The following is a 12964-nucleotide window of genomic DNA, read 5'->3' as shown; positions in this document are numbered from 1 at the left end:
TGTTCAGGGTTCCGTATTTGTCGGCAAAACCCCCGTATATTTGTGCTAGCGTCTGTCAGCGGACGCTGAATTAACGTTGGAATAAATCTATTCTGAAGGGCTTGCTTGATTCACTATTTTCAGAGGCTATTTCTACGGAGGTCTCATCTCCTCCTTCTGTGGATTGGAAATGTCCTCGCTCAGACCCCTCCACCTGTGACAGAGGTAAAAGCCATAAGTACAAGGCCCAAAAGTCTTCCTCCGAGCATCGTACTGCCTCCTCTGTTCCGAGTTCAGCTCCAGCGGAGCTTACCTAGGTTCCCTTGTCGGTGCCATCTACTACCTCAGTACTGATCTGTTTGTCTCTGTATCGGCACTGACGTCGTCCACCTCTGTTCCTATGTCTGTTCTGTAAACATCTTCTGAGCCGTTTTTGACATCCACCACTGTTGTGACTTCGGCTCTGAGCCTGTTCTCTGCTCCAACCATACAGTCGGTGCCAGTTTCTAATTTGGAATCTGTGCCGTTCTGTGATGCATGACGGACCAGATTCTCATCTATGGACCTGTTTGCCAGACAAGCCTGCAGCCCCTTTTTGTACTGGATGATTCCCTTTAAGGGTCATTGGTAAGATCAACCAGGAGCCTTTTAGAATTGGATGTGGTATGCCTTTTTCACCAGCTGCTGACTGCCAGGAGAATTTCAAATTTACCTAGACCCTATCCTACTCCAGGCTTTGGGTCTTTTACTGTGGCGACCCTTACATACTCTTCTCCCTTCGATTCCTTTGTTCATATATCCATTGTTTTCTATAGGACCCCTTTCCTTGCCGCCGACATAGTGTCTGAAGCCCTGAGGATCCTTTGGGTGTCTTCTGTTGGAACCCTCCAGTCTCGTGCTTGGGGAGTGGAACCTCTGGTATCCGTCTTTCCGAATGTCTTGTCTGTCCCGGCTTCAGATCTGAGGGTGTCTACCTCTCCGAGTTTGCTTGAGGCTCCATTCCTGGGGGTGGACTGTCGGGTGTGATCCCGGTTCTGATTCTGTCTTCGGTTCTGGGCTCTCGCTCCTCTTTGGGCAGGCCCGCTTTCCGGGTGATAGAGAGGGTGCTTGCTTCTAGAAATCCTCTTGTGTCCTTTATCCCCCAAGTTCCTTGTGAGCCGCAGCTGTCCAAGGTCACCCTCCCAGGAGTCAGAGAGTACAAGGTCCAGGCAACCCCTTTCCATGGAATTTCCCTTTGAGTCTTCTTCGGATGCTTCCACCGAAGAACCCACTCGGAAACGGGCGTGTAAGAGGAAACGCATGGACTCCCCAGAGGAGTCCCTCACGGAGGATACGGATTACGATGTTGTGGGAGGGTCCCCACGGTCACCCCCTGTCTCCTTTGGACATCGTGGAATTCTTAAAACAGAGGGGTGACTGGAAGCCTTCCAAATCTTCTTCGGAGGAATCCATATTCCTGCAGGCCTTTAGCTCTCGGCCTTCTACTTCTTTAGTGACCCTGCCCTGCCAATGGGTTGGTTAAGCTCATCGTGCAGTGTGAGTGCAAGAACCCGGACTCAGTTGAGGCCATCCCCAGATCATCAGACAAGGTACTCTTCCCTCCAGTGGATCAACCCCATTGTTTTAGAGGTTTGCCAGTGTACGCAATGGTGGTGGCGGCAGCTACGAAAAAGGACCGTGAGGAAGAGAGTCCTGCTGTTCACCTGCCCAACAGAGTCCCGGGCAGTGCACAGGTTACGGAAGCAAGTTTTTGCATCAGTGACTTTTGCATTTAGGTCTCTGAACTTTCTGGCACATTTTGAGGCTCCAGAGAGATCTCGTCTCTGGAACCCTCCCGGGCCAAGTATCGGATGGAGCACGAGATAAAGTTGCTTCCCAACTTGCCTCCTTAGAGTCAATATCCTATTCATCCATGAGGTTGCTGTCGCACGCAACTGAAGGAGCGGCTAGAGCTGCATGTGCAGGCGTGATCATGAGACACCACGTCTGGATGCGCATTTGTGACCTCGCGGACTCCTTCAAGTATTCCTTTTTAAATGCCCCTTTTGAACCATCAGCTCAGTTCGGTCTTGAGGTCAAGGATACATTAGCCAGGTGTGAGGAAGATGGGAAGACCTTGTCTGCCATTGTCCTATTCTTTTCTAAATCTCAGCGTTCGTTTTCCAGGAATTAGAAGAGCAGGAAGATGTGGCACAAGAAGTCTCAGTCTTTTCCGTGACGCACATCGTAAGTACTCCTCCAAAGGCAGAGGAGGTTCCAGTAATAGACTCCCCTTTCTGGGCAGAGGGCGTCCCTGGACCAGGTCTCCAGAGATTCTTTCTCTGGTACACCCTATCAGCCTGGCCAAATCTAAGCTCACTCATCTGGGGCTATTGCAGCATCTGTTGCCTTCCACTCTAGTGCCTCCATGGATGACATTTGTGCAGCTGCCATTTTGTCTAAGCCCCACACCTTTATCAAGCATTCCAAATTGTATCTGATCTCCAGGCGAAGAGCGGCCTTTGGTTCAATGGTTCTCAGGAATGTTTTTCCATAAGGGCCACACAGGTTCACTAAGTAGCTGGGTACTCAGTCCCATTAGTGATGAATAGGAAGAACATTACCATTTTCAGATGAAGAAGATGTGCCTTACCATAACGTTCCATCTGAGTTGTTGATCTTCCAGTCATCACACCCTTCCACTGACCCCTCCAAAGGTTCCTGGTGGATCTTCTGTGTGTCTGTGGTGTCTTATGGTTTTTGCGCAGAGATGGCCTTTGACTTCCTTCTTCTATATGTTGCATGCAAACTCGATCTGAGGTATGAGTAAAAGGCCTTGTTGGGTAGCAGCTCAGCTGAGAGATTTTGGTGCACGCAAGCTTGGTTCAAGGCCGAGACTGTTCCGAGGGCTTGGATCCGAACCTATCAGTGATGACTGGAAGAACAACTCAGATGGAACGTTATGGTAAGACCTAACTTATTTTTTCTTTTAGCAAAAATAAATCCCTGACCTTCATAGAATTAACTGTTTTCAATGCTGTTGCCTCAAAGTAGTTTTCTTTTTATTCATTGTGGTAAATATACATTTTGGCTAGTCTTGAAAGTATTTTAAAAGATGAAAGGTCCCATAGCTACTTTGCCTCCTTTTTATATTGAAATGCATTGTACACCAACATGATAGTGACTGTTTTGTTTCCTTAGCAAAATGTATTGACCACTACACCAAGTTGAGAGTGGAGAATTCTGATCTTCCTGATGCCGAGAAGAAGCCCATAGATCCCAGGCTAGAGGGTATTGTGAATAAAATGTTTCAGCGCTGTCTTGATGATCACTGTTACAAACAGGCCATAGGTATTGCTTTGGAGACTCGCAGATTGGACATATTTGAGAAAACTGTTTTGGAATCTGTAAGTATAAATTTTTTGACATTTTGGGGAGGGCAAGTAATTGTACTTTCACATTAACTAGGTATACATTGATTTTGGTCATAACCGTTTAGAGGCATATGATACATGTGTATATCCAAGAAATCAGTAAAAAACCAATAAACAAAAAAGGTGAACCAAACTGCGGAATATCCTCAGCACGATACTGTCAATGTGCTTTGGCAGTGTGTCACATTGACAGTATCGTGCTGAGGATATTCTGCAGTTTGGTTCACTCTATGGTTCACCTTTTTTGTTTATACATGTGTATATGTTTTATGGTGCTGTACAGTGTCTAGTAATGCCGAACGTAGCACTTTATGGTACAGTTATATGCTAGGTTTGTTTTATCCCTTTGCAAATGGTGGGTGTTTATTAAAATGCTAGTTCTTGTGTATGTATAATAAAATTACTTGTTTTGAACCTCAAATGTCTCTCTTGGATGTTTATGTAACAAGCATGACATTTTGACTGGTTTTTAATGTGGCTGTTTGGTGCATTAGGCCCCAATATGGCCTTCCTGTAATTTCTGCCCTGTAGTTATAAGGAAGCTGAGTGGGTGTAATAATGGTGGTGAGTGACAATAAAGCTCATCTGAAGGCTGAAGTGTTAATTTTATGACTTGGTCATTATTTTGACAGAACTCTTACTGCCTTTTGCAAACGTTATGTGGATAATCATGTCTTTTGTTTTAGAATCCTTTCTGTAGAAGGTACTTTAAAGGTTTTAGATGATGGAAACACACATTTTTTGAAGCTGAAGACCAACCCTTCCAATTCAGGAATAAGGTCATCTCTAGGACCTCCTTTGCTTATCTAACAAGATTTCCATATGTATTAGTGTAAAACATGAGTAATTTTCAGATTTCCTTTATAGTTTTTCAATTAGAAATGGATTGGATCCTGTGGCTTTGCCAAATTAAATATCACACCTTACTCCTTTCTTTTTTTTTTTTTTGCATCCCCTTTTTATTCTAACATATCCAGGTTTTCCTTCTAAACGTGGTCCATGTTTTAAATATTTTATCTGTATATCCCAAGTAATGCTGTTTTTTATCAAAATCCTTTTAAATGTTTGTTCACCTTTAACTCTTCTTCTGTGGCATTGTTGGCCAGACCCCAGGTTTTGACATACTACTGACTTAGATTAGTACTAGGCTAACTGCTCTTTTGGGCCGTTTGAAGCCTAGCCCAGTTAACCCCATGTGAGAATCAAACCCGGCACCTTTTGTCTTTAAGGTAAGCACCTTACCCATTATGTCATAAACATTTAAATCTCTGATAAAGATTTTCTGATTATCTCTGTCTTTAATTTCAAATGTATTTGAATCCAGCATTTTACTTTATTAAGGTGCAGAATAAACAAATCTGGATTTGAAGTATTTTGCAGAAATGCATTTGCCAGTTCAGAGATGGACTTCAGCTATTCTGTTTAAATTATTTGACCTATAAGATGAAGTAGGAGTCTGTACAAAGTGAAAGTGAAGATGGCAGTGTTTTGCTGCATTACAAATGTTTGATGGTGTCTGTGTGAGTTGGGGTGGGGGGGGGGGGTAGTTCACCGTTATTTTCTAAAGCTAAGCGAGTTTGCAGATGTGAGGTGCTCAGGATAGTAGGGTGGTTTCAGGTAAGGGGAGTAATTTGATGGACTGTTCCATTTGCTTTTATTCCAAGGAACTGAGGCTTGGCTGGTCTTGGTCTGCTCTGCTTCTAAATCTTTCTCCTTAATCCACAGTTGTGTACACAGAAGGATCCCTCTTCCATGTTTGAGGTTCTGTTACATCTATAAATGGTGGCTTTCTACTTTTGTTTGTTTTGTTGTTGGGTGAATTTTAGTATTTCTCAAGGATTTTAATTTCCTTTTTTCTTTTCCCTGGGAATCCGCCTCATAACGCATGCACTCAAGTCACTCCACAACAAGTACAAATATGACTGTCATTGTCCATGTTGGAGTGAATGACTTGAGACGTACCACCCTGGACCACATGAAAAGAGACATGGAAGAGCTCTCGGATCATGTGGCCCAGGCAGGTGTGATCCTAGCCCTGAGTAGCATCCTGCCTTCGCCCAGAATGATACCACAGTAGAAGGACAAAATTACTGACTTCAGTAATTGGCTAAGCTTATGGTGTCCATTCATAGGAGATCCAGTTTTTGTCTGCCTGGGATGACATGATTGACATACCACGATACTTTGCCAGAGATGGTCTGCATCTGTCGCCCCTGGGATTCAGGTTACTGGCTAATGCTCTTACCACCCCTATAGTGCCTTTTTTAAGCAAAGTTCAAAGGATAAAACCACTACCTTAAGCGGTACAAGCATGCATTAGGGCTTTTACTGTCTCTACTATGGCTGAACAGCCTAAGGTTCTTTTTAAGAAGTGCACAGAGTGTGGTCTCAAGCTCTCACCAGCCGATGGCTACACTCTGTTTTCTGTGATTAGGGGTCGCCCCGTCTGTCTCCATCCTGCGACATTTGTTCAGACTTTAACCCTAGGGCTTTGAAGGATCGCCAGGCTAAGCTTGTGGCTAAGGGTCTGCTACCAGCTTCTGCCCTAGAGTCTGCCTCTGTTTCCACCCCAGCCAGTGACTCTGTACAGGCAGGGACTCAACCTCCCGCCAGGCCTGCTTCATCGGAGTCGTCCCAGAGAGGTAAGGACAGAGGGAATAAGGAGAAGCACCACAAGGAGAGGGACAGGCCCACAAAACGATTACCGGACAGGGAGCCTTTTTCCAGCCCCTCTTCAAAGTCACCCATGTCTCGTTCTCCTCGGCTCCCCTCTCCCCGTTTCTAGCTGGAGCCGACTGAGCCATCGGAGCTGAGGCACTCCCCTCAGATCCGGCCCAGACCCGAGTCTGTCGCTTCCTCCAGGTCAACTCTGAGTGTCTCTGACCTGGATATGGACAGGCTGATGAGGAGGTTCATCCAGAACCAGATTCAGATGGGGGTATTACCAGGGCCCTCTACCATTGGAGAGGGTCCTCCTTCAACTATGTTCCACCCTATTGCTCCTTCCCCGATCCGACGCTTCGGGGTTCTCTGGTCCGAGACCTTTCAGAGCTGTTGGGTTGGCGCCGATGGTTCTAGTTTCCTCGACGCTGGCTGTCACCTTGAGTTCCACGGATCCGATCTCTGATCCAGGAGACTCTCTGAGCTGGGGTCGGACCCGAGGGTCGAGATCTTGCTCTTTCGGATCCCATCCTCTGTGCCTGGACTACCCCTCCATCGACTCCGATCCCTGCTTCGGTGCCGGGGAGAGCCTCTTACTTGCATTGTATGGAGGTCTGCTCTCTATTGACATTTGGGGCATTGGAAAGGGTTCTCTCCTAGGGGTTGAGACCACAGCTTGCCTACTCTGATCCTACCCAGACCACACTGATTTTGCATTCTACTCCCATTACCCTGTCACTGGGACAGCCCAAGCCAAAGCAGCCCCAGGTTGTTCCCCACAGGGAACCCTCTGAGGCTTACGAATCCTCTCCAGAGAGTTCCACTGGAGAGGAACCTCATAAGCGCAAGTGTAAGGTGAGGCACTTGGACTCCCCTGACTCCATTACCACTGATACGGACTTAGATGAAGGAGAAGGTTCCCCCAGATCACCTACCGAGGACGTCTCGTTCGATGACGTTATGGAGATCCTCTGCCAAAGAAGAGGTTGGTTAGCCCCCCAAACTCTCTGCGGATGAGTCCGTATTCCTGGAGGCCTTTGGTGCGGGCCCATGTACTTCCTGGGTCTCCCCTCCGGCAGACCCTTTGGTGGACCTCATCACCACTAGGGCATGGAAGGATCCTGACACCGTAGAGCCTATACCCAAAAGGCCCGACAGAATTCTTTCCCCGCCGTCAGACAGGCATGGTCCAAAGGAGCCCCGGTAGATGCTTTGATGGTTGCTGCTGCCACAAAGAAGGAACTAGCACAGGAGAGTTCCTCGGTTCATCCACCAGAGTCCAGGTCAATGGATCATTTCGGGAAGCGCATGTACTAGTCGGCGACATTTTCTGTTAATGCGCTGAATTACCTGGCACTTATCAGACTGCAGCGAGACCTTATATCGGAACTGAGTCGCCCCCTGAGTCTCTGTCGAAACAGGGCAAGCAGTCTTTCACTGTGAAGATGACTACACTGAAATCAGTGACTAATACTTCTATGCGTCTCCTCTCTCATGCTACGGAGGGAGCTGCTAGAGCTGTTGGTATAGGCGTTGCCTTGAGGCGTCACGCCTGGATCAGGCTGTGTCAATTTGCGGACCCCTTTAAGGTGTCTTTCATCAATGCCCCTTTTGATGAATCATCCCTCTTTGGGAAGACTGTACGTGACACACTAACCCAGAGTGAGAAGGACGGAAAGACTTTGTCAGCTGTCGGAATCTGCTTCTCTAACCCCCAGAGGTCCTATTCCAGGAACCAAAAGGGGCAAAAGACGATGAGGTTCCAGAAATCAGTCCTTTCGTGACACTCAGGAATATTCATCCCCCAGAGGCAGAGGGGGACAAGACCGATGCCGTCCCAGAGGCAGAGGGGGTCCCAGAAACTTCGGGTCAGGGAACCTTTTTCCGACAGACCCGCACAGCAACACTGAGGGGGGGGTTGCTTGGCTGCTCTACTCTGGAGGCCGTCGGAGGAAGATTTTCCTTACATCCAACGGCATGGGAGTCCATTACTGCAGACCGCTGGTTGTTAAACATCATATCCACAGGATATTCTATCCCCTTCATTTCATGTCCCATAACTCCAGCACGCCTTCCAGATGTTCCACCCGCTCACAGGGAGGCTGCAGTTTGAGGTTTCGAAGTTGCTACAAAAACGAGCCATCGAGCCGGTCCCCCCAGATCAATCCGGATCAGGCATCTACTCCAGGTTCTTTTTAGTGCCAAAGAAGACTGGGGACCTCAGCTCCATTCTGGACCTGTCTGTCCTCAACCTGTCGGTAGATAAACAAAAATTCCGGATGGTCACTCTACAGTCCATTCTACCGTTTCTGAGAGAATGCGACAAAGTGCTCGTTAGACCTCCAGAATGCTTACTTATCACATCAAGGTCCACAAGAGCTCCAGGAGGTTTCTACGCTTCCGGCTAGGGGCCAGTCACTTTCAATTCAGAGTCCTACCCTTTGGTCTCACGACAGCCACCAGGGTGTTCTCCAATGTTATGGCGGTCGTAGCGGCTCACCTGAGACTTCAGGGCATTCGGGTATTCCCCTACCTAGACGACTGCTCTTCGCTGCATCCACCAAACGTCTCTTGTGTCAGGCCCTGCACTACTACTTCTGTCTGGCTCACAAGTTAGGCATCACGATCATTATCAACAAGTACCACCTGGCTCCGGTTCAGATCATAGACTTCATCGGGGCCCGGTTGGATTCGATTCAGTCAAAGATTTTTCTCACCCTGGAAAGGATATAAAATCTCAGACTCCATGTATCTGCTATCTTGGATCACTCTGTAGTCACAGCACCCGATGTTCTCAGGGCCCTGGGTTCAGTGGCAGCCGCAATCTCTATACTCCCTCTTGCCTGTCTTCACATTAGAGTCCTTCAGTGGAATCTAGCAGTTCAATGGTCCTGGCTAGACCTTCTGATGAATTTCCACATTCGAATCACTCACATACAGAACGTCACTCCAGTGGTGGCTTCAATCAGCAGACATTTTCATGGGGCGCAGCTTTCTAGCCCCTCCGGCTCAAGCCATGGTGACCACAGACGCTTCCCAGCTCGGGAGGGGGGGGGCACTTCCTGGCAAGAATGGTCCAGGGCACGTGGTCCCCTCCATAGACCAAGCTACACATCAATGTCCTGGAGATGAGGGCAGTGCTTTTAGCGTTGAGAGCCTTCCACCCTGTCCTACCTCCGGGAACGGTAGCCATTCAATCAGACATGTCTGTAAACTGGTATATAAACAAACGGGGAGGGACCCGATCCTACCCCATTTGTCGCGAAGCCATGAGGGTTTGGGAGTGGGCCATATCCACCAGCCGGTTTCTCATAGCAACTCACATCCCGGGACACTCCAACATTCTAGCGGACAGTCTCAGCAGGGCAATCTTTCTGCCTAACGAGTGGTCTCTGAAACAGTCAGTGGCGGAGATGATCTTCTGTGTTTGGGGTCAACCTTGCTCCAATCTCTTTGCATCTCCTTCCAACGCGAAGTACAGCAACTTCTTCTCTCTGATTCCCCCCTCCGGGGGATATCCCCAGGGAAGCTCTAGTCGATGCTTGGCCTCCCGGGCTACTGTGTGCTTATCCCCCATTACCTCTTAGTCCGAAGTTCCTTCAGAGAGCTTGCTGGCTGCAGTGCAAAGTCATTCTCATAGCTCCCTTCTGGCCGTGTCAAGTGTGGTTTCCCTTCCTAAGGTCTCACCTGTTGGCTCCTCCATGGACTCTAGATCCATGCCCAGATCTGATTTCTCACCCGTCGGGCTTGCCCCTGCCCAACCTGGACAGTCTCAAGCTGACGGCATGGCTGCTCCAGTTCCCATGATCATCAGGACTCCCGGACTTTCGTCTCCTGTTAAGAATATGCTGGTAGCTTTTCTTAAAGCCTCCACTAGGAAACTCTACAATAGCAAGTGGAGACGTTTTTGCATTTGGGCGTCTCATCGCAATCTGAACCCGTTTACAGCCCCTGTTCTGGTCATACTGGATTTTCTGGCCGATCTTTTTCGATCAGGCGCAAGTGCTTCCATCAAGGTTCAGCTGGCTGCCATCTCTAATTTTCATGTGGGTGAAAGTAAGGTTGCTTTGGCTTCTGCCATATTGTGTAAAGCTTTCCTGAAGGGCACTTTTTTATTGCGACCACCAGTTAAAGAAATAATGCCCCCCTGGGATCTGACTGTAGTCCTTCAGGCTTTGACCTCTCCCCCCTTCGAGCCAGCCGGTTCAGTTCCAGTTAAGTTTTTGTCATGGAATACTGCCTTCTTGGTCGCCATCATGTCAGCCAATAGTTTCAGAGTTGCAGGGGTTATCCTCCTTGCCCCCTATTTGGTTTTCCACAAGGATAGGGGTTTGCTGCGTACGAACCCTTCCTTTCTTCCCAAGGTGTCCTCAGCAGCCAATATTAATCAGTCTATAAATTTGCCAGTCTTCTTCCCAAATTTCCAAAATAGAGGTGAGCGTAACCTTCATTTATTGGATGTCCATAGACAGCTTCGTTTTTACCTCCATAGGACTTAACCCCTTCCGGAAGTCGGATCAATTGTTTGTCTTTTTCAAAACCATTTTTGGGCAAAGCAGTTTCAAAAGTGTCCTTAGCAAGGTGGATCACTCTTTGTATTGCACAGGTTTATAAGGACAAAGGTGGGCATATTGAAGGCTCATTCCACTAGAGGAATGGCCACTTCTGCAGCTTTCTTGTCAAGAGTTCCATTAGACGATATCTGCGCGGCAGCGACTTGGGCCAATTTGCACACATTCATCTCTCATAAATTGGATCTTATTTCTAGAGGGAGCGCATCCTTTGGCTCTGCGGTGCTCAGAAATATTCTTCCATAAGGGCCTCCCAGGAATACTGGTAGCTGGGGATTCTGTCCCATATGTGCAGAATGAATGAAGTCAACTACTTCAGATAAAGAAGTCATGTTCTTAACATAATGTTCCATCTGAGTAGTAGACTTCATTCTTTTGCACCTTCCCTCCCTCCCTCCATCCCCCTCACTCTTCAGGTTTTTCCTGTTTAGGATTGTGGTTATGTTGCCACTTAATGTCAGCAAACTCGATCTGGGGCTAGATAGGAGGAAGTGATGTAATATAGGTAAGGGAGGAGCTTGGAGCTCGGAGCTGATGCTTTAAAAGTTTTGCCGGCTCGGATCCAAATCGGATCCGTATACCCATATGTGCAGAAGAATGAAGTCTACTACTCAGATGGAACGTTATGGTAAGAACCTAACTTCTTTGTAAGACTACAATCCAAATTGTAGCTTGCTACAGATCCCACACAATGCCCCAATATTCTCACTAATCCTTTCTAAACATACTGGAAATTAAGATAGAACCAAACACTGTGTAGTGCTGGGTGATTTTAACTACCCTGCCATTAACTGGGAAAACTACTCTTGTACCAACACCTTTTCCCAACGGTTCTTGGAATTCATAAATTCCACCGCCCTGGATCCAGCTAATCCATAGTCCCACCAGGGGCTCCAACATCCTAGACCTGGTCATTACCAACATGGGCAATTGATGCTCCACACCTATGGTCACCCCACGTTCTGTCTGACCATAAGCTAATCACCCTTAACATCCACATCCCACCCCCACCCCCCCAGTAAGGAAACCTCCATAAAAAACTTCTCCAAAGCCAACTTCATGCTACTCAAGTCAAAAGTGACAAACTTCATGACACCCATGCAGATGGGAACTGAAAGTTCAACTGCTGGATCCTACATTAAAGCATTGTACGAGCACATCCACTCATGCATGAATCGTGCCATCCCAAATAGAACCAAGATGCTGTCATCCAAAAAAAGCAAGCCAATCTGGTGGTCCCTTGCCATAAACAAATTTTACAACAAAAGGAAGAAACTATTGCAGAAAAGAGGAAAATCCCAGGATGCAAAAATCTCCCTTACCAGCCTCAGTAAGAAACTGAGATCCCTCATAAAATCCTCCAAAGCTAGTTACGAAGATAAAATTGCCAAAGATTCCAAAGACAACCACAAGGCATTCTATAACTATGTCAAGAATCTAAATGGCAGTGCTCATATCTGCTCTGAGCTAAAACAGAATGACATTAAAAATACTGATGCCAAGGATATTGTCAATACCGATTCAGTGCCAACTTCACCCCCCTCTCACCCCCTAAATGGCCAATGTCAATACTGGAAGATTGCCAAATTCTGGTAACTGCCACACAGGTAAATGCACTCTCCAAAGCTAAGAGTACAGCATCCATGGAACCAGATGGCATCCCGGGCTGTGTACTACATGAACTACAATATGAACTGGCACCTCACTTTAGTGTCATGTTTAATCATAGCCTCACCTCAGGTTTTGTGCCCACTGAGTGGTGCATAGCTACAGTTATCCCACTCCACAAGGGGGGTCCACCTTGGATCCGGGAATCTACCGTCCCATAAGTCTGACGAGCCTTATCTGCAAGGCCATGGAGCGTATTATCATGGAACTTATAAACAAAGACATTGTCAATCTTCAAGCACTGAACCCCACCCAGTTTGGGTTCATGAAGGGCCGATCTTGTCTCCTGAACCTGATTGACTTTTTCGAATCAGTCTCCAGAGGCATGGACAAGGGTAAGGTGGTCCACACAGCCTATCTAGACCTTGCCAAGGCCTTTGGACACCATCCCCCACTCTGGAATCATAGATACTTACTAAGCTGGGCATTAATCTGTACGTCATCCAATGGGTTGCTAACTGGCTTACTGATGGAACCCACACTGTAAAAGTAGCAGAGTCCAAATCCAGCTCCAGACAAGTTTTAAGTGGAGTACCTCAGGGTTCAGTCCTGGAACCACTCTTGTTTGGCATCTACTTCTCTGAAGTACAGGCCAACACTAAGGGACTCTGGCTAACAAAGTTTGCAGATGACTGCAAACTGGGAGCCATTATTGAATCCCCAAATGATGTG

General features: G+C 47.3%; 1 protein-coding gene across 1 annotated transcript in view; it reads left to right on the top strand.

The window, feature by feature from the left end:
* The window catches only part of PSMD1 (proteasome 26S subunit, non-ATPase 1), a 2664479-nt gene that overhangs the window by 343079 nt on the left and 2308436 nt on the right, over positions 1–12964 (top strand). Inside the window, exon 5 of the mRNA XM_044070690.1 lies at positions 3160–3365. Coding sequence (XP_043926625.1) covers positions 3160–3365 — 206 coding nt within the window. The remainder of the gene's footprint in view (positions 1–3159; positions 3366–12964) is intronic.

Source organism: Protopterus annectens, chromosome 4.part1 (assembly GCF_019279795.1).
Source record: "Protopterus annectens isolate FY-2018-M chromosome 4.part1, PAN1.0, whole genome shotgun sequence".
NCBI lineage: Eukaryota > Metazoa > Chordata > Ceratodontiformes > Protopteridae > Protopterus > Protopterus annectens.
Note: the sequence above shows the minus strand (reverse complement) of the source record. Positions and strands in the feature narration are given on the sequence as shown.